The sequence below is a fragment of the Stigmatopora nigra genome, chromosome 23 (assembly GCF_051989575.1).
Source record: "Stigmatopora nigra isolate UIUO_SnigA chromosome 23, RoL_Snig_1.1, whole genome shotgun sequence".
In the NCBI taxonomy this organism is placed as follows: Eukaryota; Metazoa; Chordata; class Actinopteri; order Syngnathiformes; family Syngnathidae; genus Stigmatopora; species Stigmatopora nigra.
The window spans coordinates 110,591-131,132 of NC_135530.1; the positions used below are offsets into that span (position 1 = coordinate 110,591).

General features: G+C 55.2%; 2 protein-coding genes and 1 long non-coding RNA gene across 6 annotated transcripts in view; 1 reads left to right on the forward strand and 2 right to left on the reverse strand.

Moving 5' to 3' along the window:
• Positions 1–685: 685 nt before the first annotated feature.
• LOC144180949 (cryptochrome-1-like) lies at positions 686–5,916 on the reverse strand. Its single transcript, XM_077709122.1, has 13 exons — positions 4,958–5,916; positions 4,140–4,248; positions 3,921–4,063; positions 3,648–3,832; positions 3,468–3,556; positions 3,233–3,373; positions 2,811–3,122; positions 2,299–2,653; positions 2,049–2,171; positions 1,409–1,522; positions 1,280–1,348; positions 1,055–1,185; positions 686–960 (listed from the first exon to the last, which is right to left on the reverse strand). The coding sequence occupies exons 1-12, from the start codon at positions 5,113–5,115 to the stop codon at positions 1,091–1,093; spliced, it is 1,893 nt and encodes a 630-aa protein (XP_077565248.1). The 5' UTR covers positions 5,116–5,916; the 3' UTR covers positions 686–960; positions 1,055–1,090.
• Positions 5,917–6,186: 270 nt separating this feature from the next.
• LOC144180952 (uncharacterized) overlaps positions 6,187–20,542 on the reverse strand; it is a 42,670-nt gene continuing 28,314 nt past the window's right edge. Inside the window, exons 3-7 of one of the 2 annotated variants that reach the window (XR_013324574.1) lie at positions 13,202–13,250; positions 9,952–10,942; positions 9,605–9,824; positions 9,386–9,526; positions 6,187–8,703 (exon numbers count right to left, since the gene is read on the reverse strand). This is a non-coding gene — a long non-coding RNA (uncharacterized LOC144180952). The remainder of the gene's footprint in view (positions 8,704–9,385; positions 9,527–9,604; positions 9,825–9,951; positions 10,943–13,201; positions 13,251–20,542) is intronic. The other variant, XR_013324575.1, reaches the window with a different exon arrangement.
• atp5f1c (ATP synthase F1 subunit gamma) lies at positions 6,532–8,924 on the forward strand. 3 transcript variants are annotated; one of them, XM_077709125.1, is made up of 9 exons: positions 6,532–6,681; positions 7,073–7,107; positions 7,374–7,505; positions 7,570–7,777; positions 7,862–8,005; positions 8,090–8,154; positions 8,226–8,381; positions 8,478–8,574; positions 8,679–8,924. In XM_077709125.1, exons 1-9 carry the CDS (start codon positions 6,641–6,643, stop codon positions 8,683–8,685), a joined length of 885 nt encoding a protein of 294 aa, XP_077565251.1. In that variant the 5' UTR covers positions 6,532–6,640; the 3' UTR covers positions 8,686–8,924. The 3 variants fall into 3 exon arrangements, with proteins under 3 accessions (XP_077565251.1, XP_077565253.1, XP_077565254.1); XM_077709127.1 differs by having other exon boundaries at positions 6,533–6,681; positions 8,830–8,924; XM_077709128.1 differs by lacking the exon at positions 8,679–8,924 and having other exon boundaries at positions 6,533–6,681; positions 8,478–8,578.

The window sequence follows — 20,542 nt, forward strand, 5'->3', positions numbered from 1 at the left end:
CCCTTCCCTTTGGTTCCGACAAAAGGGCGTCTGGGAAATATGGTAATGTGGCGCTCGGGTCTGGCAAAAGCCTTCACTGGCCACGGAAGGCGGCGTAAGCGCCACACTCTTATTTTGAGCCGCAATATGAAAGCTGCCATGGGAGCAATCATAATGTGTGTCAAATGGACGGGGACACAGTCTGGTCGCCAGGGTGACAAAATGGAGCGTGCGTCTGGGCTTGGATGCCGTGGGCGTGTCCAATCGGCGTGACCGACGCTAATTGACGACGTGCTTGGCCGGGGTCGGGGGGCGGGCCCGGCCCACCCATTGCCGCGCAAAAAGGAAAACAAATGGATGCTGTCATTTTCCTTTGCCGGTGGGCCGGAGTGGCGCATCAGGGGAAATGCCCCATTAGGCCGCCGCAGTGACCCAAAAACACCATTCATCTCAATAGGTGCATTATTGTCAGAAAAAAAAATATCGTATATATTCACCTCCAAAGAACTAATAGGACTGCAACGCCAGTTTTTTTTCAAGTCATTTTAATGAAAAAAGTACATTTACAAGCAGTTGTGGGTGGGAGGGGACAAAGTCTTATATGGTGATCATCAATCTACGGGCGGGGGACAAAAAGCAAACCAGTTAACTAGCACGGAAACACTTTGTAGTTCAACGGGCTGGAAGAGGAGGAAATGAATGACTTGGGAAGATTTGCGTTTTTCCCCAAAGGAAAGGGAACATCAAGTATCATATCAAAAATATATATCATGGATCTATGACGCTACACAAAAAGAGAGGACGCACACATACAATAGTCAAATATGTACAAGTTGTATGTATGGATGTCCATTTTGGAAAATTCTTTATATACACACGACCACTTTCTTGGAGTTGAACCCCGAAGAAAAAAGGGAGACCATCCGCTGGGGTGTGGCCATTTTTTTTCGTGACATATTGGGCGTCACCGCGCCGACGTTCCTGCGACACGGAATAAAAGGAGGGGGGGGGAAACGTGTCAGATCACTCGAGTCGGTCCCATTCAATCCATGGCAAAGAGTTTCAGGCCACTCACTTTTTTTTTTTTTTTTTTTTTCGGGACCTCCGGCGCTTAGTGTCGCTGGACTTTGGAGTTTTTGCCGTTTCCGCAGTCCTCGTAGTGACGCTTGCTGCCGGTTGGCGCGCCGCCCGAGTGCTGCTCCGGCCCTGGCGAGGAAAAAAAATACACAAAACTAATTGAGAATCACGTGGCTCAGCACAAAGCGTCTTTTCGGCCTTCATTTTGCAAGCGGCCATTGACCTTTGTGCAGCGCGGGACTCTGCCGGTTGTCGCCTTGAGGGAAGCATATCATACTGGAGCTAACGTAGCCTGGAAGGAGAAAGCGCCGTCAGCTTTGCCATCCCGGGCGCCTTTAGCATTGCGATGTACCTTGCTGATGTGTGGACACGCCGCCATGGGCGTCTCCCTGCAGGTACATCACGGTACCGTCGGCGCCGTTTCCGCCGTTGGCGCCCTGCCAATCCGCCTGGATCACGGGATAGCCTGAGCGGAAAGGACGCACTTTGTAACTTTGGACGTTTCTGTGTGGAGTTTGCTTGTTCCCAAAAACAGGCTAGCTAGGCTAATTGATCTCTCTAAAGCAGGGCCAACTTAAATATAGTAAAGAAGAGGGCCACGCCTGCTTTGGTTTCAACTTTGAAAGAGGAACGCTTTCCACAATACTAAGTGTCCTGCGAGTGCAATCAGTGGATTGGCTTCAGGTGGTGCTCATTTCAGCCCAACCCCCGCTCCCTCAACTTTCCCTGGAAGCAGCCAGCACAGCCCAGGGGAATGGCTTCTTCCCTGGTCACCAAAGCCCAGCCAGCCACGTTGGCCCAACCCCCGCCCATTCGACTTTTATCTGCGTCGCTCGGCGCCGGATGACTCGGAGCAAAAAGCTGCACCCAAATTGGCCTCCCCCGACCCAGTGTCGCCAGTTCAAGACACTTTTTTTGGCCACCTATTTCAAATGTTGCACCTATTTCAATTGTTGCCAATCTAAGCACAGACTTTTGACCATTTGACTCACCGGAAGACGCGGCGGCGCTCGTATCGCCGGGACCTTCGCCAGAGTATCCCACCACGTCCGAAGGGGGCTTATTGTTTCCCACGGCGGCGGCGGCGGGGGTGGCGGGAACGGACGCCAGGAGACCTTGAGGACGCGCGTGAATGACGGCAAGGCCGTTAGGTCGCTGGATGGAACATCCGACGGCAGATGGGATAAATCTGGCCCTATTGAGGGTGGGGTGGGGGGGGCTTTTGTATGGCGGCTCACTCACCCAGGCCTCTGTAGCAGGACAGCTGCTGGTAGATCTGCTTCATGCGCTCGATGTTGAGGCGACTGGCCTCGGCGTGGTGCACCATGGGCTTGGGGTAGTGCACGCCCACGATGCAGCGCGCCGCCTTCTGCGCCGCCTCGGGCGCGTTCCACGGCTCGTAGATGTACTTGGCCGGGAAGCCGCGCAGCACGGGCAGGTAGCGGCGGATGTAGTCGCCGTTGGGGTCGGTGCGCCGGCCAAACACCACCGGGCAGTAGCAGTGGAAGAACTGCTGGAAGAAGGAGCTGCACGACAGCCACATCCAGCTGCCGGCGTTCACGCTCCAGTCGGCGTCCAGGAGGAGTTCCTCGAACACCTGCGGAAGATGGAAACCCGTTAAGAGGACCGGGGGGTGGGGTTGTGGGAGAAGGAAAGGAGAAATGCCAGCTCTCCAAGCCAGAAGTGCCCCGAAATGACTCCCCGGCGAGCAAAGGCCACAGCCCCCCCCCCCCATCCCCCACGGGGGCGCCCACCTTCATGCCCTCCTCCCAGCTGATCCACAGATCTCCACGCGTCAGGAAGCAGGCCACGGCGTGGCGGGCCAAGTGGTGGATCCATCCCTCCTGCCGCAGCTGCGTCATGATGGCGTCGATCCAGGGGAAGCCGGTGCGCCCCTCGGCCCACTTGGCCAGCGCCTCGGCGTTGCGGTCCCAGGGGATCTGCACGCAGATGGGGTTGCTCTCCATCTTGTCGAAGCACGGGTTGTTGGTGGCCGCCGTGTAGAAGAACTCGCGCCACAGCAGCTGGCCGTACAGCGACAGCGGCGGGGAGCTGTTCTTCTTCACCTGGGGAGCAAAAAAGCCAGGCGCTTTCCACACGGCCCCCCTCCTCCTGCGGCCGGAGAGGGGGCCGCCGGCCGGCCGGCCGGCCGGCCGGGGAGGGGGTCGGACGCTACCTTCCGGTAGAGATCGGTCAGCTTGAAGTAGAAGAGGCGAGAGGAGAGGCATCCGAAGCGCAGGTAGGGGCTGAGGCCGGTGGGGCTGGCCAGCAGGGAATTGGCGTTCATGCGCGGACGCTCAAAGTTGGCCACCCAAGCCTGCGGACCACCACACCGAGAACCGGGTCAACGGGGGCTCCGGGGAAAGCTAAGCTCTCCGGACGGGTGCCCCGGGTCTCCGGACGACACCCACCTTTCTCTCCAGGTGGCGCTCCAGCCGCGTCAGGGCTTCCGACTCGCCACCGGGCCACACGGCCGAAGACAAGCCCTCGGTATCGAAACCTGCCGGGCGGGGGGAAGCGAAAGGTGAGTGCTTGCGCCACGCTAAATACAAGTGGCGGCCTCCGGGGCTTGGCCGTGGGCCTCCGCTCACCCAGCTCCTCCAGGGACGGCACCCCGAATTTGTCGTCGTGGTCGTCGGAGAGCGGCGTGGCGCACTTGCCCATCACGTCGGCGGTGATGAACTCGGCGGGCACCTCCACCGCCTCCATGCGGCTGATCAGGGTCTGGAAGCGCTTGTAGGTGAGCGGCGACTGGCCGCCGTTCAGCTCGATGATCCTGAAGGCGGGAGGGACGGGAGTTGAGCCGCGCTCCGTCCGCCGAGGGGCCGGCCGGCCCGCTTCCTTCCGTTCGTCGGTCGGCTTACTTGTCGAGGTCGTAGAGGGTGTGCGATATGCGCACCGTCACCTCCACGCCGGCCTCCGAGGCCAGCTTCTTGATGGCGGCGTCGCGCTCCTTGCCGAAGGGCTCCGAGTCGTACTCGTAAGACAGGCGGGAAATGTTCCACTCCTGGAGAGACGCAATACCGGGCGTATGACGGGGGTGTTCACAAAACAAACGGGAAAAAAATCCAAACAAAACCTACCTTAAAGAGTCTGGGAAAGACATCGGTGGGCTGGCCCCGGATCACAAAAAGACGAGAGTTGAGCTTGCGGAGGTTGGAGTCCAAGTCCTCCAGACTTTGCAAGAGAAACCTACACAGAGGATGACAACGTTGGCTTCTCTCCCAGTCTCCTTTAGAAGCTTCCCCTATGGTTGCCACGGCAACAGCCCCCGCTCCTAACCCTGGCCAAAACAACAACTGTTTGATTCAGTGGAAAAGTTGTGCACCGCCGGCCCCTTTGGGATTAGCTTTCGCCGTACTTTGCTGGAGTTCAATTATTCAAGGGGGGAGGGGGTGATGGTCTAGAATTGGGTCACGGGAGGAGGTATAAGGGTTCTACTAACACACTGACCCGCCTGTGTCCCGCCGGGGGTCCACCTTTGCCGAGACATACCATCAATTCAAGTGCCAATTGATGTCAAGCGTGGCTGCGTCGCCGTACAATTCAATTGAATGGCTTTATTGTCATTATACGGCGAGTACAATGACAATTTCACAACGGAGGCCATTCCTTTTGCTCTTCCAAACTCTAGCCATAAAAGTGCACGCTGGATTCCAAAAATAGTCTGTCACATGATGCCAAAGGAGGACGATTCATTGCACGTACCACCAGGGGGCTCACGCGCACGATTCGCCAAGAGCTGCTCCAAACGGATGACCTATTCATGTGGTTCACCTGACAAATGCCTCTTTTGGTTTATACTTTGACCCTAGAGCTCTACTAGAATGAAGTGGAGGGCGGGAGCGCTGATACAGGGTACATTTGATGAAACGAGTAGTAAATGACGGGGGGCCCTCACCTCCACCTGTTGATGCCCACGTTGGAAGAGCCGGCGAACCATGGATCCAGGATGTAGATGCAGCGGATGGTGTCGGCCCCCAGCAGGGAGTCCTTGAGGGACGGGTTGTCGTGGAGCCGCAAGCCCTTCCTGAACCAGTGGATGGTATTCACCACCATCACTCCAACGGATGGAGGTCCTGGGTTAAGATCCTTGGGGTTCGCTGGCAAAGATCCTCGGGGTTTCTGGGACACCGGTGCAAAAGGGCCACCACGATGGATTTCCTGCAGTCTCTTTCAACAAGTGCCGCCTTTAACCTTGCTCTAATAAAACCTTTTCCATGGCCACGAAGAATATAGAAAGTGTCGGAGTTGGAACCATTTGGTCGCGAAGAGGAAGGGCGCTCAATGTGACGTGAAAGGCCGTCAGTGGGCGGTAGGGAGAGAGTGCGGCCGGGCGGGAATCCGGTCGGTCGGAGTCGGGCGGGCAAGGAATTTGACGGGCGCTAGGACCGGCCGGCGCGACTCGCAAACGAGGCCGCCTCGTTGTATAACTTGTTTTTCCAAAAGGGGCAAAAAGAGAAGGAAAAAGTCTGCCGATTTCAGCTTTTCGTCACACAAACGCCCGCGCGAGGCCAAAAGACATGTTTTCAAGCGACACTTTACCGTTTGGTCGTCGGACGTTTTCGGCCCCGCCACGAACGTTGCAATGGGGAAAGCTGGTTATGTAAATACGCGTCACCGCAGGCAGCGATGGCGTCCCAAAACTACGACGATTGCGACGCAAAACGCACGCTTATCACTTGGATTGAAAAGAACAACAAAAAAAGACCTCCCTACCGGAGCCTTGAGACTCGAAACCCGCGCGGTTGATGAATGTTCAGGCTGTTTTGTTGGGGACACAAGCTTCCGTCGCAACGCACACGAACGTCAGCTCGCTTCTCCAACCCTCGCGAAGCGCCGCGCCTTCTGCTTCAGCCCCGCCCGTCTGATGACGCACAGTGCGCTGCGTCCTCCAATTGGTCTGTCTCGCTCCTGGCTCAGTCACGTTTCCTCGGCGTGGCTTTCTCCTGTGGCAAACACGAGCGAAGCCACGAAATCACGTAACAGCGGCGGTGACGTCGTGTAAACTGTTATTCGGAATATTTGACTAAACAATCTCACTTGGGACCGCAGGTGGGCACCCCTGATGTACAGTTAGTTGAATTATACAAACACGAACCAGAAAAAGAGCAAAGATTTTTGGTGTATACGTATATTAATGTTGGGACAGCCAGTGGCTGAATTTTGCCCTCTGCTGGGGGAAAAATATATCCATCTTTGTTTTCCATGTAGCTGTCTCATACTACGAAAAACAATTTTACTTTGAGACAAAACATTGTTTCCACTCCAAATGACATGCAAATATATATTTTAACCTGAAATAGTAATCCTGAAACCATCTTCCTTTCGACACTTTTAACAGTGTTGATCATTGCTACAAACTAGGATTAAGACATTTGAACTGTACGGCCTTTTTGTGACTTTTCGGATGGACGCAGGAGGCTTCTGTATCATAGCAAGTTGAAAGTTGACCAGTAAGAAACACCGAGTGGCAAACCTCCGATTTTCTGTGTAATTCGCGAAGGCATCATTCGTCTGTGTGGATCCTCTTTTTGTACGCACGCGCAGTGGCGCCTGTCTGACCTTCATTGCAGCAGCGACCATGTTTGCCCGGACTAGCGCATTGGTGTTCTCCCCACAATGGTAAAAAACGCCACTATGTTCAATAGGTTTACAGCTAAATTTGAATGATTTTGTCCGTGAGTGCACAATGTGTGTCGAGTGCGAAGATTGTGCCGTTATTGGAAGCTAAAGGACGTGTTAACCGCGGAGGCCGCGACCGATGAATGGCAGCGGCTAATGCTAACTAACCCGATGACATTGTGTTGCTTGTTTCACCTTCATAAAAGTAGTCAATCGGATCGATTGTGTTATTATTGACAAAAGTCGCAGAATGTCCCAGAAACGGTCTCGGTGGCGTCCGCCTCTCCCGGCAAAGTTTGACGCGGAGAAAACTGCGGACGTGTATTTCTTGTGCACAGTGTGACGTCGACGTGACACGCAAATACAATATACCTTTTTTGATTTTCAACAGTGGGCAGATCAGGAACATGGCGACCTTGAAGGACAGTAAGTGTACCCTATTTGACCCTTACTACTTTAGGTCTGGCGGCCACCATTGACAATGGCGCTGGGCCATGGTCATTTCCCCTCCACCACACACACACATACATACAATAAGTATACGTACCACAATAGTGTATGTACTGGCTCCTCCGATGAATACACGCATGAGTATTCGTGGGCTAACAGCATATGGGGAGTCCATTTTAGCGGTTGTCGGAGTTGACGGCCGTAGAGCAGTTCCAAACTAAGCGAGCATCCATTGTCTGCAGTCACCATCCGCCTGAAGTCCATCAAGAACATCCAGAAGATCACCAAGTCCATGAAAATGGTGGCGGCCGCCAAGTACGCTCGGGCTGAGAGGCAGCTCAAGCCCGCCCGGGTCTACGGCACCGGAGCCCTCTGTACGCCGACCCTCGCCTCTCCCGGGTCTGCGCCAGTATTCCATAGCGGCCGCTTTTCCCCCAGCTCTGTACGAGAAGGCGGAGATCAAGGCGCCCGAGGACAAGGCGTCCAAGCACGTGATCATCGGCGTGACGTCCGACCGCGGCCTCTGCGGCGCCATCCACTCGGGCGTGGCCAAGACCATCAAGAACGAGATCGCCAACCTGACCGGCGGCGGCAAGGAGGTGATGGTGATCAACGTGGGCGACAAGCTCAGGGGGCTGCTGCACCGGTACGGCGCCGCCGCCACCGCCGCTCCCCGAGTCGTGTCCGCCACGGGCGCCCGCTCCAACGTTTGCCTGTCTCGCCTGGCCAGGACTCACGGCAAGCACATCATGCTCAACTGCAAGGAGGTGGGCCGCAAGCCGCCCACTTTCGGGGACGCGTCGGTCATCGCCGGCGAGCTGCTCAACTCCGGCTACGAGTTTGATCAGGGCTCCGTCGTCTACAACCGCTTCAGGTGGGAATTGCCCGGTTTTCTGAAGCCGGGGGGAAAAAAAAATCCCAATTGGTCCCGCCTTGAGACGTCCTCCTTTCCCGCCAGGTCGGTCATCTCCTACAAGACGGATCGGCAGCCCCTCTTCTCCAACGACGTGGTCGCCAACGCGGGTGAGTTCCGGGAGCAGAGGGCCCCTGCGTGGGCGGGCCCCCGACCGTAACGTCCGCGTGGTCCGCCTCAGAGACCATGGGCGTGTACGACGACGTGGACGCCGACGTGCTGAGGAGCTACCAGGAGTTTGCCATGGTCAACGTCATCTACTTGGCCATGCGGGAATCGTCCACCAGCGAGCAGAGCGCCAGGATGACGGCCATGGACAGCGCCAGCAAGAATGCTTGTGAGCGGGGGAATGGGAAAAAAAAGAAAATGATGACTAACCAATGACGGGCACCAAGAATTTTTTCCTATTTTCTTCTTCTTCTCCCCGCCACAGCCGAGATGATCGACAAGCTGACGCTGACCTTCAACCGCACCCGGCAGGCCGTCATCACCAAGGAGCTGATCGAGATCATCTCCGGGGCCGCCGCTCTGTAAGTGTTTTGGTGGTGGTCGTCGTGGCCGCCGTACTCGCCACCATGTCGGTCGGTCGGCCTCGCCGCTGAAATGTTCTTGTTGTACTCTGGCCGCCATCCAGGAATTGAAAGTGGCGGGAGGTAACGCTGTAAACATTAGACACGATAGGATGGTTTCAGTGTGCTTTGAGTCGAGCAGTAGCCTCCCTCCCATTTAGCCTGGCGTCTTTTTGAACCACGCGCTTATTTTCTTTCTTTCTTTCTTTTTTGCAGGTAATTGAGGAGAGATGGACGGGTATTTGGATCCAGCAATTCCAGCCACGTTTGTTTGTAAGATAGATTCAGAGAAATAAAACTTACACGATCAATGCTGTCTGATTATTTTTTTCACGTGACAAAGGACTTGGTTGATGATATGAATTGGCTTTTCAAATCGCTATAAACGAGACATTTTTACACACTCCTTACCAGCAATACCTAATTAAACATAGCCTGGAAAGGAGTCCTAAGTTGGGACCTTTGAATTGGTGTCGCTATAAGAATGAAACCGTGGCCACCGGTCATGCTGTCTAAAACACATTTAGAGTGAAGCGTTTGAACTTTTACACCAAGTGGGCCTAGTCCTATCCCTCCCTCCCTATAAAAATTGTATCCTCTCTGACGCCCTCATTTATTTCCCTCAAATAAATGTACGTGAGGTGCATGGGTGGCTAGCTACTTCACGATGGTCGTCTGGGCGCAGTTTCACCCTTGACCGCGTGGGGAAGCTGTCGGATAAGGAAAGCCACAAGTTCCAATTGTGTTGTTTGGGCGTCACGGGGTTATTTACCAAGGGTCGAAGTCGAATTAAATGCCGCTGCAGGTAAAACGAGGTCCTCCGGGGCCTGCAACTGACTACGGCCAAAAGGACAAAGAGCCAAGATCGGCTTGCCCTTTTCCTGACTTGGGGTCAGTGCCACGTTGTCGAAAGCTGGAAGAAAATAACATATAGTATAGTGAGGCATTTTTTCTTTAAAAAAAAGAACCCACATAGGATAGTAAGTCTTGCCTCCCATCTTGGAAGGAGTAGCGGGAATCGGGCCACGCCGTATCGCCGACAACACCTTTAGCGTGGATGGCCGGAAGTTGGCTTCCGCGGAAAGACACGTCCCCCTTCGGAAGCCTCTCTCGGCGGCCGCCCTCCGTCTAGCGTCGGTCCCGAGCCAGCCGCTGAATTATTGAAGGAGTGGCGGCGGCGGCGGATGAAGTTTCACGCCGCGTGGAATTTTCTGAAAGACAAAGAAGAGTGAAGGGGCGTCCCAGATTAGATCTGCGCCCATCCATTAGGCGACACCCGACTTTCCTTTCAAACGTGGCGGTGGGACCAAAAAGAAAAACCCATTTAGCAGACGCTACCTGCTCGAGATCTCCCGTGTTGCCGGCTCGCCCCTTTTTGTACGGAGGCCCTTCTCGGGCGCTTTGGAGGAGGTCGACCGGAGTCCAGCTTTGATGCGACAACTTTTGTTTTGTCTGAGGCCCGCCAAAGACGGCGCCACGGCCACGCTCGGTTGGAAGCCCGGCCCAAACACGGGCGGCGCCGGGGCCCCAAAACATCTCGGACGGCCTGGTCTCTTCTGAAGGCGCACGGGGAACGCCGTGGGAGCTGGCTGTACGGAATTTGAGGCTTGGGACTTGACTTTGGCGTACGTGCTTTGTCGTCAAATGAAGCAAAAAGGCCCAAAAGGCCCCAGCTTTTGGCAAATTTCACCGGCTCCAATTTCAGATGCTAAACTTTTGGACACTCTGACAAGATTGGACGATGGAGCGGATGCAGGCGGCGTCCACCGGCGTCCACCGGCGTGTTAGCGCGCCTCCAAGTCCCAGCGCAACATTGAAACTCTCAAAAGTAAGCGGAACCAAAGAGGAGTGGGAAAAGAAGACAAGGGAAAGTGTGGGTCGGGGGCGCTCCCACTCCACGCTGGGAGAAAAGCCCGTTTGGCAAGCGGCGGCGGCGCCGACGCAATCTCCGCCGTCCACTCGCCTCCCATCCATTTGCCGGCCGTGGCGGCGAGCGGGACCAATCCCGCCCGCGCAGCTCGCAAAGCAGTTTGTCGCGCCGGTGCCGCGTCGGCCAATGGGAATTGGGAGCGGCGCCCACCCGGCTCCCGATCCCATTGTCGGGCGCTGGCGCGTGGACGCCATCTTGTGCCGGCGCTTCCTCCTCTTCATCCTCCTTGGCTTTTAGTCTTAACCTTAATCGCTCCGCCGTCATCGTCGTGGGCCTCCATTTTGGGCGCTGGCTTTAAACTGGCCAGCCGGCAAGCCGTCGAAGTCGACGCCTGTCTGCAGGCCTGGCCGTAGCTCGGGAGCAGTCGCCATTTGAGCTCGGGTTTGGGCAAGCGGCTGCCTAGAAACAAAAAGAAAACAAAAAAAAATGAAAGGTCCAAGGCAAAGGTTGGAGGACAACATTCAATGGGATGGAGATGGGAAGAAAACGGCGCCTTGACTTTCTAGGCCAGGAGATTGTCAACACATCCTTCTTGTTGTGCTTAACACTTGTCTCAATCGCCTTTGTTCCAAAGGTTCTATCTGAGGCCCGCCGCGCTAGGACCGCGTCCAAGCCCAGGCTACAGACACGGCGTGGGCGCCCGCCCGGAGCGCCGTGGGCCGACTAGCGTGACCGCCGCCGCTGTCGCCGAGACGGGAGCCGCCGCGTCCCTTTAAGACGCTACCCTGGCCCACGCCGCTCGGGCGGAACCGTCACGGGGACGCCACGCCGTCCCGGACTTTATCTGCTCCGGGCCGGGGAACGCCGCCGGCAAATATCGCTCGACTCGCTCGGGCGCCCGCCGATTGCCGTGGCCGCGTGGGCGGGTGGGCGCCGCGGGCCAGCGCCGGCGAGAAATCGCACGTAGGCCGCGCGGGGCGAGGACCACCCGACAAGTCCAGTGAGATTTGAAATGTTGGACTTTTGGAGCGTCGTCCCTTACTTGAACAGCTTAGCTTTGGATGTTTAGCCAAAAACATTTTAACATCCTTGGTCATCAGTTTTGACGACTTGACCTGAGCGGAGACGCAAGTAGCCAGGAAAATGAGCCCCCCCAACCCCAGACCTTGCAGACGCCCTCCATTTTGGAACACAAAAAAGCGTGGGCAGGCCAGCGGAAGATAAGCCATCATTAGCATAAGAAACACTGGCCGTTGTCCCCCAGGCTGGAGGGGGGGGGGGGGGGGGGGGGTTGTCGCTCCATCTAAGTGGGAGCGCATGTTGACATTTAGAAGCATCTGCGGGCGGGGGCCGTATTTGTCAGCTGTTTAACTTCAATTAGGGAAGGAGGCGGGACTAGGGGGGGGGGGGGGCATCCGGGCCTGCGTTTGGGAGGGGGGTGCTCCCAAATGCTGGAATTTGCACAAACAACTTCCTATTTTGCCGGAGGATCTATTCACATCATTTCCCACCATCAAATCATTTAAGATCTGTCTTTTTTATTGATTTAGCCACAATACAGCCAGGACAGCAGCGGGCCTTCAAGCCAAATGTCGTTAAAAAAAATAAAAATAAAGAAATGATCCCGAAACGCGGCGGCTGTGTGAGATTCGCTCAAAGATGGAGACGCCGTGGAAAAATAAACACCTGCCTGCCAACAAATGAAACGAGGAGGTGGGAAATAAAGTGAGCTGTCAATCACCCGACGCCGTGGCTTTTTTTTCTCGGTCAGAGCCGATAGACCCCCCCCCCCTTGCTTGCCCACCGCCCCACGCATTCGTCTTCTTCACGAAGGAACAAAGAAGAGTGGAATTAAAAAAAATATATAGCTGGCATCAGATAAGGAGAAGAGGAAGGGGGCGGGGGCCGTGGCGGGGGCCGTGGCGGGGGCCGTGGCGGGGGCCGTGGCGGGGGCCGTGATGTGTGTATTCAACTCCGGGCTGACTCCTCTTATGCTAATACAGCCAATTTCCTCTTTTATTTCATTTCTGGAGCCCCAAATCTGCGATCTGCGATAAGGTTGCCGTGGCGACCGCCCGCTCCCCGGGCGGATGCGGGCAGCCGTGTGATGGAGATGTGGAAGGCGGCAAAGGCGGACCAAGAGGAAGAGGAAGAAGAGGAGGAGGATGAATAATTTAAAACTCTGGCAAGCTGTACTGATAAGAGCGCGCCGCATCCGTCTTCCTCGCCGCTCGGCAAGACGGGCTTTTGCCCTCCCTCCCTCCCTCCCTCCATCCCTCCCTCCCTACCCGGCCCTTCCCAGCTCCCCACCGACCTTCACGGTCAAGGTCGCACCGGCTAATTGAACCGGCGGTCTGGGGGCAGACGCCGCTCTTCCCGACCCACATCAAAGGAGGATAGGACGGACGGTGCCCCGGAATTGGCCGGCCCGGCGAGAGGGAGGCAGGGAGGCAGGGAGGGAGGGTATCCCAAATGTGCCCACGCCAGGTTAAATGTCACACGGACAAAAAAAAAGTCTAGCCGGCTTCCCCCCAAGAAACAAATGGTTGGCGTTTGAAAAAAAAATCTCCGTCTCAATCAAGCTAATTGCTAAGATGCTACGAGAGGGCGGCGGAATGCATCCAGCGTGCACGTCGCTCGGTCCAGAAATGATCTCCATCGGGTTCAATTCAGGAAGTGAACGCCGTAAACAAAACAAAAAAACACACGGAAACGTACCGTGAGTGATTGTTGCTCCCCTCCCGGCCAGCAGGTGTCAGCGCTCCCCCTGAAGAGAAAGCAAGAAAGAGAGAGAATAAGTCAGCGAGGTGGGCGGCCCAACACAAGTCAACCAACGGCACAAGATGTGCAGATAAGTGCAAGATAATAGCTAAATATTGGCCCGGAGAAATAATACAAGACAACACTATCCCGATAGTGTCGTCGAGGATAAAAAAAAAAAGCAAGAAGAAGAAGATTGTGATAGGAAAAGAGGTGGTGAAATTGCCGAATGGCAAAAGCTCATGAACAAAAAGAATGGTAAAGGAAATACGTGCGAGCGAGCGAGCGAGCAGGCGTCAATTTAGGCCTCCCTCACTGGCAATTTCTCTAATTAAATTATTCCCAAATGATCCCCTGGCATAAAGGAATCATCAAAATAATAATAATAATAATAATAATAATCATACAAATAATTGCAATACGTGGAATATATTGGCGGCAGAGGCGCTTTAATTAGCGAGGGGGGCCCCCCAACATTTGCGGGAGCCTCCGTTAAATCTGATCTTAATTAAATCTGATCTTGTTTTGTGCATTAATCGAGCGGCAATTTTAATTTAGTCAACACGCCACGCTCGGCAGAAGCACTTTTTTTTTCTTTCTATTTTATTTTGGGTTTAATCTAGTCGGCGGCGGCGGCGGCGGCGGCGGTGGCGCTCACGACTTTAATTTCATGCTTGTGATGAAGCTTTGGCTTTTTTTTTTTTTCGGAGGGGTGCTTTAGCTTTTTTATTTAGCTGACTTGCATTACTGCCTAATCTGACACTTTACCCAAAAGCCCCCCCGTGCCCCGCCTCCCCACCCCTCTTTTTTTTTTTTTTCCAGTCAGAGAATCGAGACCACTGTTGCGTACTCGGCGTTGTTATTATACTCTGATTATGATATCAGCAAGTCAGCGCTTTGGAATGGCTGACGTGACATGCGAGGAAAAAAAGATATAGATATTACTATCATTTATTTATTTGAAACTTTCTCAAAGGATGGCAATTGTGTCGATTCCCAGTCAAATTGGTGTGTTTTCCCAACATAAATGGCAGAAAGAACCAAGTTTGTTTTTCAAGGCCACTCGATAGGATTTTGGTGCAAATTGAAATAAAATTGAAGCTCTCGTTGTCGTCCAGCGCCACGGCTGAATTTCACAGGCCAAGGCCAATACCGGCCAGACAGACAGGCAGACAGACAGACAGTCAGACAGACTGACTGGCTGGCAGTCGGGCTCAGCCGACTAGAACAATAATTAGAATGGAGATTAAATGGAAAATAATTGCAAAAAGTTCATCAACTTTTGATGTATTAATTATTCCGCCCCTGCTTTATTCCGACTCTAATTATCCGCTCGAGTGGAAATGCCGGCGTTTGGGAAGCAAACAAGTTTCAGAAAGCTCCCCCCCCCGTAACCCCATCCGAACCCCCCCCCCCCCCCCCCCACGCCTTTGCCACCCAGTCGGTGACTGCGAGTCAGAACAAATAAAAAAAAAAAATCCCATTGGTGTAATTATGTCAGCAATTTGGAAGCAAGTCAACAAAGCAAAGCGGCGTGGCGTGCACCTTTTGGAGGAAGGAAGTCACTGGCATGATAGACGTCCCATCAAAAGAGAGACCTTCTTTTAGTTGGCTCCCAACTTTTTTTTTACTTTAGTCCAAAAGGCGCGCCAAACGGACGGGCGGAGAGTGGCAACTTTAACTAACGCCAGTGGTGAAAAATAATAGAAGGCAAAATAACAGAGCACGGACCACCTGCGCCATCTTGCCCGTTTTTACTTGATCCATTCTTCTTGGTCACTAGATCCTCATTTGCATATAAATGGAAATATTTATTGGTCCACGTGAGCAAAGCAATGTGCTCTTTTTTTAAAGACACGCGCACACACACACACGTGTATTTTGGGAGTGGAGCAGTTTAGAGAGAAAAAAAAAGAGGAAAACCTTCTAAGATGTTTAGCAGAGGCGATAGCGAGAGCGCGGGAGGGTCGGAAGGAGGGAGGGAGGGAGGGAGGCGGGCGGGGGAAAAGGGAGGCCTACTAAGCCGTAATGACTTTTGCCGCCGCCGTCGCTACCTGCCCGCCCGCCGCCTCAAAGACGGAAAAAGTTGGCGAGAAAAACTTGAGGCAAAAGCGCAGCGCATTTGCATGAAAACAATCGGCTCTTTTTTTTCCTCAAGAGAAAAAAAAAAAACAGGCGCAACTTTTTGGGATGACGTGGCCATAAAGCCTTTTTTTTTTTTTTAATCTAAAAACTCTTTGGAAAAAAAAGAGCGACTCTCCCGACATTTTCAACTATCGTTTTTGTCGCTCTCATTTGGAAATAATTTGGGTCGGTCTTGCCGGCCGGCAAAATGCCTGCGGACATCCACTGGTCATTTTCTCTTCACGCCCGTGCTATGCCACTGGAAAAATCATGGCAAGTCACAAAGGGGGCATGGCCTGGCTGGCTGGCGAATTAACTTTTGGGCTCAACGTTCATTTCTTGAATGGCATCGGGGAGCCCCGTGGGAGAGACCCGTGGGAGAGACCGGTGGGTGCCCCGGGCCTAAACAGGGCCCGCCTCTTCCCCTTAATGGCCCCCTGGTGCATGTTGGGAAGCGGCGGTTTGTTGTTGCTATGTCTGCGGCGGCGGCTAATTGACGACCGGGAGGATTTTTGATACCTCAGCCTACATCCAATAATATTGCTTTAGTTTTTCCAAAAGGGCCTTCATTTTTCTTTGGGGGGGTTGTCAGATTTATTTATTTTTGACTAAATAGGACTCTTTTCAAAAATGGATTCCCCCCTCCCTCAATTAAAGCATTAGCGAGGTCAAAGGTTACATAAGCAACAGCAGCCACGGAAAAGGCCAACGGGTGGGACGGAGGGGACGGAGGGCGGGGGGATAGGTCACCCAAATGTCATTTTCCTGAGACACAGAAGCGATTGGGCGCCAATCTTCTTTTGCCGCATAACCCATAAGCCGCACTTTTTCCTCAATGGTTGCTTTGGGCCCGTGAAGAAACCTCCAAAAGTTTCTCTCTGAGACGGCCGGTCAAAGACTTTTTTGCGCCGTGTTCTTGTCCGTGGAAAGGGACATCCGGGAAGTGGCGTAGTGAGCCATTCTTGCTTGACGGGGTGGATATCGCCGTCGATGGGGGGGCCGATGGGAAGCGACGGGCCGTGATGGGACGGCGCGCGGCTGTTTGCTTTGCAAAGCCCGGCCCGACAAGCGGGCGGCCGAGCGCATCGGAACGTGGCCCCGCGCTATTTTCTGACACTATTTGGCCACTATGGCGACCGCTCCGGGCCAATCACATTTGGGAGGGACGCACACACGGGCCCCCACCCGGACGCCTCTCTCCGGCGGAGAAGAAAGAAGTGGTCGGTGTGGTCGTCGGCGACGGCGGCGGGCTTTGTGGCCAAAGAAAGGGGGAACAAAACCAGGCGCTTCTGTTACCGGGAAAGGCTGTGGGAATGACCCCCGTTCTTCCGGGCGGGGGCCCGTCCACACGCCTCTCATTGCGCACATCAAGTCCGTCAAACTCTTCCCCGGTGCAAACGGGAACACCTGCGCCGGGCCCCTTTTTGTGAGCGCCGTAAGGGAATACCGGCCCAGGCGGGCGCACCTGCGCCATTGTGCTCGCCACCTGCGGAAAGGCCGAGCGCGCCCGCAACCCCCGTCAAATGTACTACGTTTGTCTCTGATTGCCAACGGCTGAGTATCTTCTTGTTTTTTTTTCCATCCCCAAAAAGTAGCTCTCCGCATGCGCCTCTTTTGTCCGCCGTTCCGAGCGTCAGCGCCGTTGCCGGCGGCCAGTGAGCTAGCCGGCTAAAAAGCCGGCTAAGCAGCCAGCCTAATCCGGACACTCCAGCTAATGACCTAATTGCTCGCCAGTCAAAAGGGAGTCCCGAGGTAGGCTGAGCCCCCGCAAACACGCGCGCACGCACACAGAAACGCGGCTCCCCGGTTTTAACGTCAACTCTGTGGAAAAAGTCATCAGCGCTTCTCCCGTAAGTGGTCAAGTCAGCTTCCGTTGGGATTTACTCGGAGAGAAGATGTCCAAAATGTCTCCCCAACTCCTTTTTTAGACAGACTTTTTTGCTAGGCTTTCCCATTTCCCATGGCCAAAACGGAACGGAGAGGCTTGCGTGGGCTTTACGCCTGGACTTTGGGCCTTTGGCCCTCCCCGCCAATCGGTCCAGATCCACAAGAATCCTTTCCAGCCAACAGAGATGACTTTTTCCGCTTCTCGACTTTGGGATATTCCCGCGCCTCCACCCCACGTCGCGCGGGGCCCTTTCCAAACGGGATCCGCCTGAGCCCGCGCGGCGGCCGCCAAAGTGCGCGGGTCGGAGGTCGGAGGTGGCGGGTCGCGGGAGGGAGGGAAGGAGGGAGGGGGGGCGCTCGGCAGTAACCGGAGCCGCGGCTGGGGTCGGGTCGGGCCGGAGGTGGCCTCCCCAAAGCACGCCGCCTGTCTCTCGCAATATACGCTTTGGAGGCAGAATGGGAGGGACGGCCGATTGATGGACGGACGCACATCGGGGGGGGGGGGGGGGTGGATGGTCTTCCCGGCCAGTCCACCACACGGCCCGTCGACGGCCCGGATGGGGCGCGAGCCGGACTCCGCGGGCCCGCCGAGCGCGCCGTTGAACTTGGGGACGAAAGGCGATACCCGCAGCAGACCGACGGGGTCCTGCCGGGGTCCCGCCGGGGTCCTGCCGGGGTCGGCGTCCCCGCTGGGACCTAGAGTCCATTTCAAGCCCATCAGTGTCAGTGATTGGACTAAGTGGTGACATAATCAGCGTGGCCATGGACGCTCCTCTGGGACACAGGCGAGAGGTGGCGAGGGGTGGCGAGGGGCGGCGGGGGGTGGCGGGAGGTGGCGGAGGACGGCGGGGGGCGGCGGGAGGTGGCCGCTGGCCAATTGCACAATTGCAAGCCAAAAGAAAAACAAGCTCTCAGTCATGAAGGATAATGCATGTGACGAGCGCTTTTTCCAATGGGGAAACCTTCTTCTTAAACTCTCAAAGACACAAAGTAGGTTCTTCATGAACCTCATTTCAATCAACGGAAGCGTCAATAGGGCTGAAAAGGTGTCCGTATTTTAATTTTGACCATCTACTGGTCGGAAGTGGGGCGCTTAAATCACAGGCGCACCTCGTCATATTTACGGCGGGCCGCCAACCAGCCAGTCGGAAGGAGGAGGAGGAGGAGGAGGAGGATAAGCGCCTCCTTTTATGGCCACCTGTCGGCGTGACGGAGAGAAGCGGGCCTTATCGGACAACTTTGGATGGGAATAGTACGACTAGGCTTTTATCTAGCGGGGCCCCGATGCCCCGGCACCCCCTTTAAATAGGGCTACCTACGTACGTGCATATATACATTTTTATCAGCACTGGGGCCATCCGTGCGCGGGTTATGGGAAATCATCTCTTGCGGCAGATTAAGTGGATTCATTAGAGCGGTATTGACGGGGTGGGGGGGCTCTGGGGGCATCGCTAGCTAAAGAGCTTCAACTGCTGCAACCACGGGGATTTTACAAGCCCTAATTATCACGCCAAGCCGCCCTACCGAGCGGGACGGGCTCTTGGGCTGGCTGCAACAGAAAAAAAACGTTGGCTTTTCTTTTACAAACTGGGGTCAAGTCAAAAAGACACAGATTCTTCTTCTTTGTATTGTGGACTATTCCCACCTGGCTTGGGGGAGGGGCCCTTTGAAATCGACAGAAAGACGCCGGACTCCAGCAATTTTTTGGAGACCTTGTCCGTCACGGGGACGGCAACGTCGCGCAATGGCCGTTTGGAATCCGACTCGGGTGGAGTGTGGGCCGCCCTGGAATCGATTGTTTTCTCGGAGATGGCGCTCGCCATTTTGGCTCGGCGCCATCTCCCATCTAAATAAGCTTTTCCAGGTGAGGGGGCGGGGAAAAAAAAATAAATTCCCACAGCGCGCTCCGAATAATAAAATGCGGCAAGATGGATGTCCTGCTGGCGGGAGATAGGAGGGCGCCATTACTTATTTGGTGAAAGGCCACCTGATTGCAGGCGCGCCATAAATTCAGCCGCGCTCCCGATTGGGATCGGACTCATATTCCCGCGTCACCAAGATGAATGCGACGGCGGCGACGGAGGCAACCACGTTAAAGCGGCCTTTTAATACATTTGCCATCATAATTCCCGCCGGCCCCGTTGACAAGCGTATTTATTTAAGGACACGCCAACGAATTGGATGATTAGCGCGGCGGCGGCGGCGGATATTTGCTTTGATGGCCAGACCTCCGTTTCACCTTGGAGAAACAACGCTCGTGGCCACTTGGCGGAGCGCTGAGCGCGCCCCTCTTTGTGGGCCAGACCCAAGTTGAAAAGATTTCCCTGAAAAGTAGCGTGGGCACGTCCATTTGCGGCTTTCCGGCCAACCCATCCTACATTAGCACGCGGACGAGGTCAGATAAGACGACGACGGTGGGGCGTTATCGGCGCTGGCCATAATGTCCCGTCTGCCTTGCTTAACGCACGGGAGTGTAAAACGGCCTCGCGGCCGAGAAGCCAACCCGCGGGCCGGCCGGGACAGCGTCAAACTTTTTGAGGAGAAAAAAAAACCCAAAAAACTTAAGAGTCCAGCGCCACCCACGGGCTCCAAAGTGGATTTCGGTGACAAATGAGCACGGGGGGGGGGGGGCGGTCCAAAGCCGTCTAAAGCCGCAGCGCGTCTGCCCCTAAGAGGTCAAATTTGCCCGCTCTTTGGCTCGCTTTGGCAATGTGCCGCGAGAGTCAGTATACAGGGCGAGGACGCACACCCAACCCCCCCCCCCCCCCCCCCACCCCACGGCCCCTTTTGTTTATCCGCGGCCTGGCGTTTTATCTGGCCGCCCACCTTTGCAAGCATGGCGCGTCATTATCTCTCCGTATTCCCCGCGGGCGCCCTATCGCCGACGTCCATCTCGCCGTGGGAATGACACAGGCGGCGGGGGGGTGGGGGGGGGTTTGGGGGTGAGGCCACGACGCCGACGTCTCAGGTGTAATTACCGGGCACCTTTTATCTGGCACGGACTTTGCATGGGCGGAGGGAGGAGGGTCTTTTTACGGCCGTGGCGCAATAATCAAGCCGTGGGCCCGCCCCCTCTCTCCCTCCCTACCTCCCTCCCCCGCCAAAGTCGGCGTGACCTTCCCGCGCGGCCATTGTGGCAATAAGAAAACCAATTAATGACTTATCCGTCCATCTCAATGTCAAGTCTTTTTCCGAGGTGTACTATTATGCGCCGGCCCCGGGACCTTAATTAACTCGACGACGACGACCAAGACGATGATGATGATGTCGCTCCAGCGAGACACGGCG

Bases quoted from the DNA above. Each gene is read 5' to 3' on its own strand.
- LOC144180949 (XM_077709122.1), bottom strand. From the start codon at position 5,115: ATGGTGGTGAATACCATCCACTGGTTCAGGAAGGGCTTGCGGCTCCAC. The intron at 2,654-2,810 runs GTGGGCGCCCCC...CATCTTCCGCAG, and splicing joins GCTGGGAGGAGGGCATGAAG to GTGTTCGAGGAACTCCTCCT. The intron at 1,186-1,279 runs GTCAATGGCCGC...TTTCCTCGCCAG, and splicing joins GAGTCCCGCGCTGCACAAAG to GGCCGGAGCAGCACTCGGGC.
- atp5f1c (XM_077709125.1), top strand. From the start codon at position 6,641: ATGTTTGCCCGGACTAGCGCATTGGTGTTCTCCCCACAATG. The intron at 6,682-7,072 runs GTAAAAAACGCC...GATTTTCAACAG, and splicing joins TTGGTGTTCTCCCCACAATG to TGGGCAGATCAGGAACATGG. The intron at 7,778-7,861 runs GTACGGCGCCGC...TCGCCTGGCCAG, and splicing joins CTCAGGGGGCTGCTGCACCG to GACTCACGGCAAGCACATCA.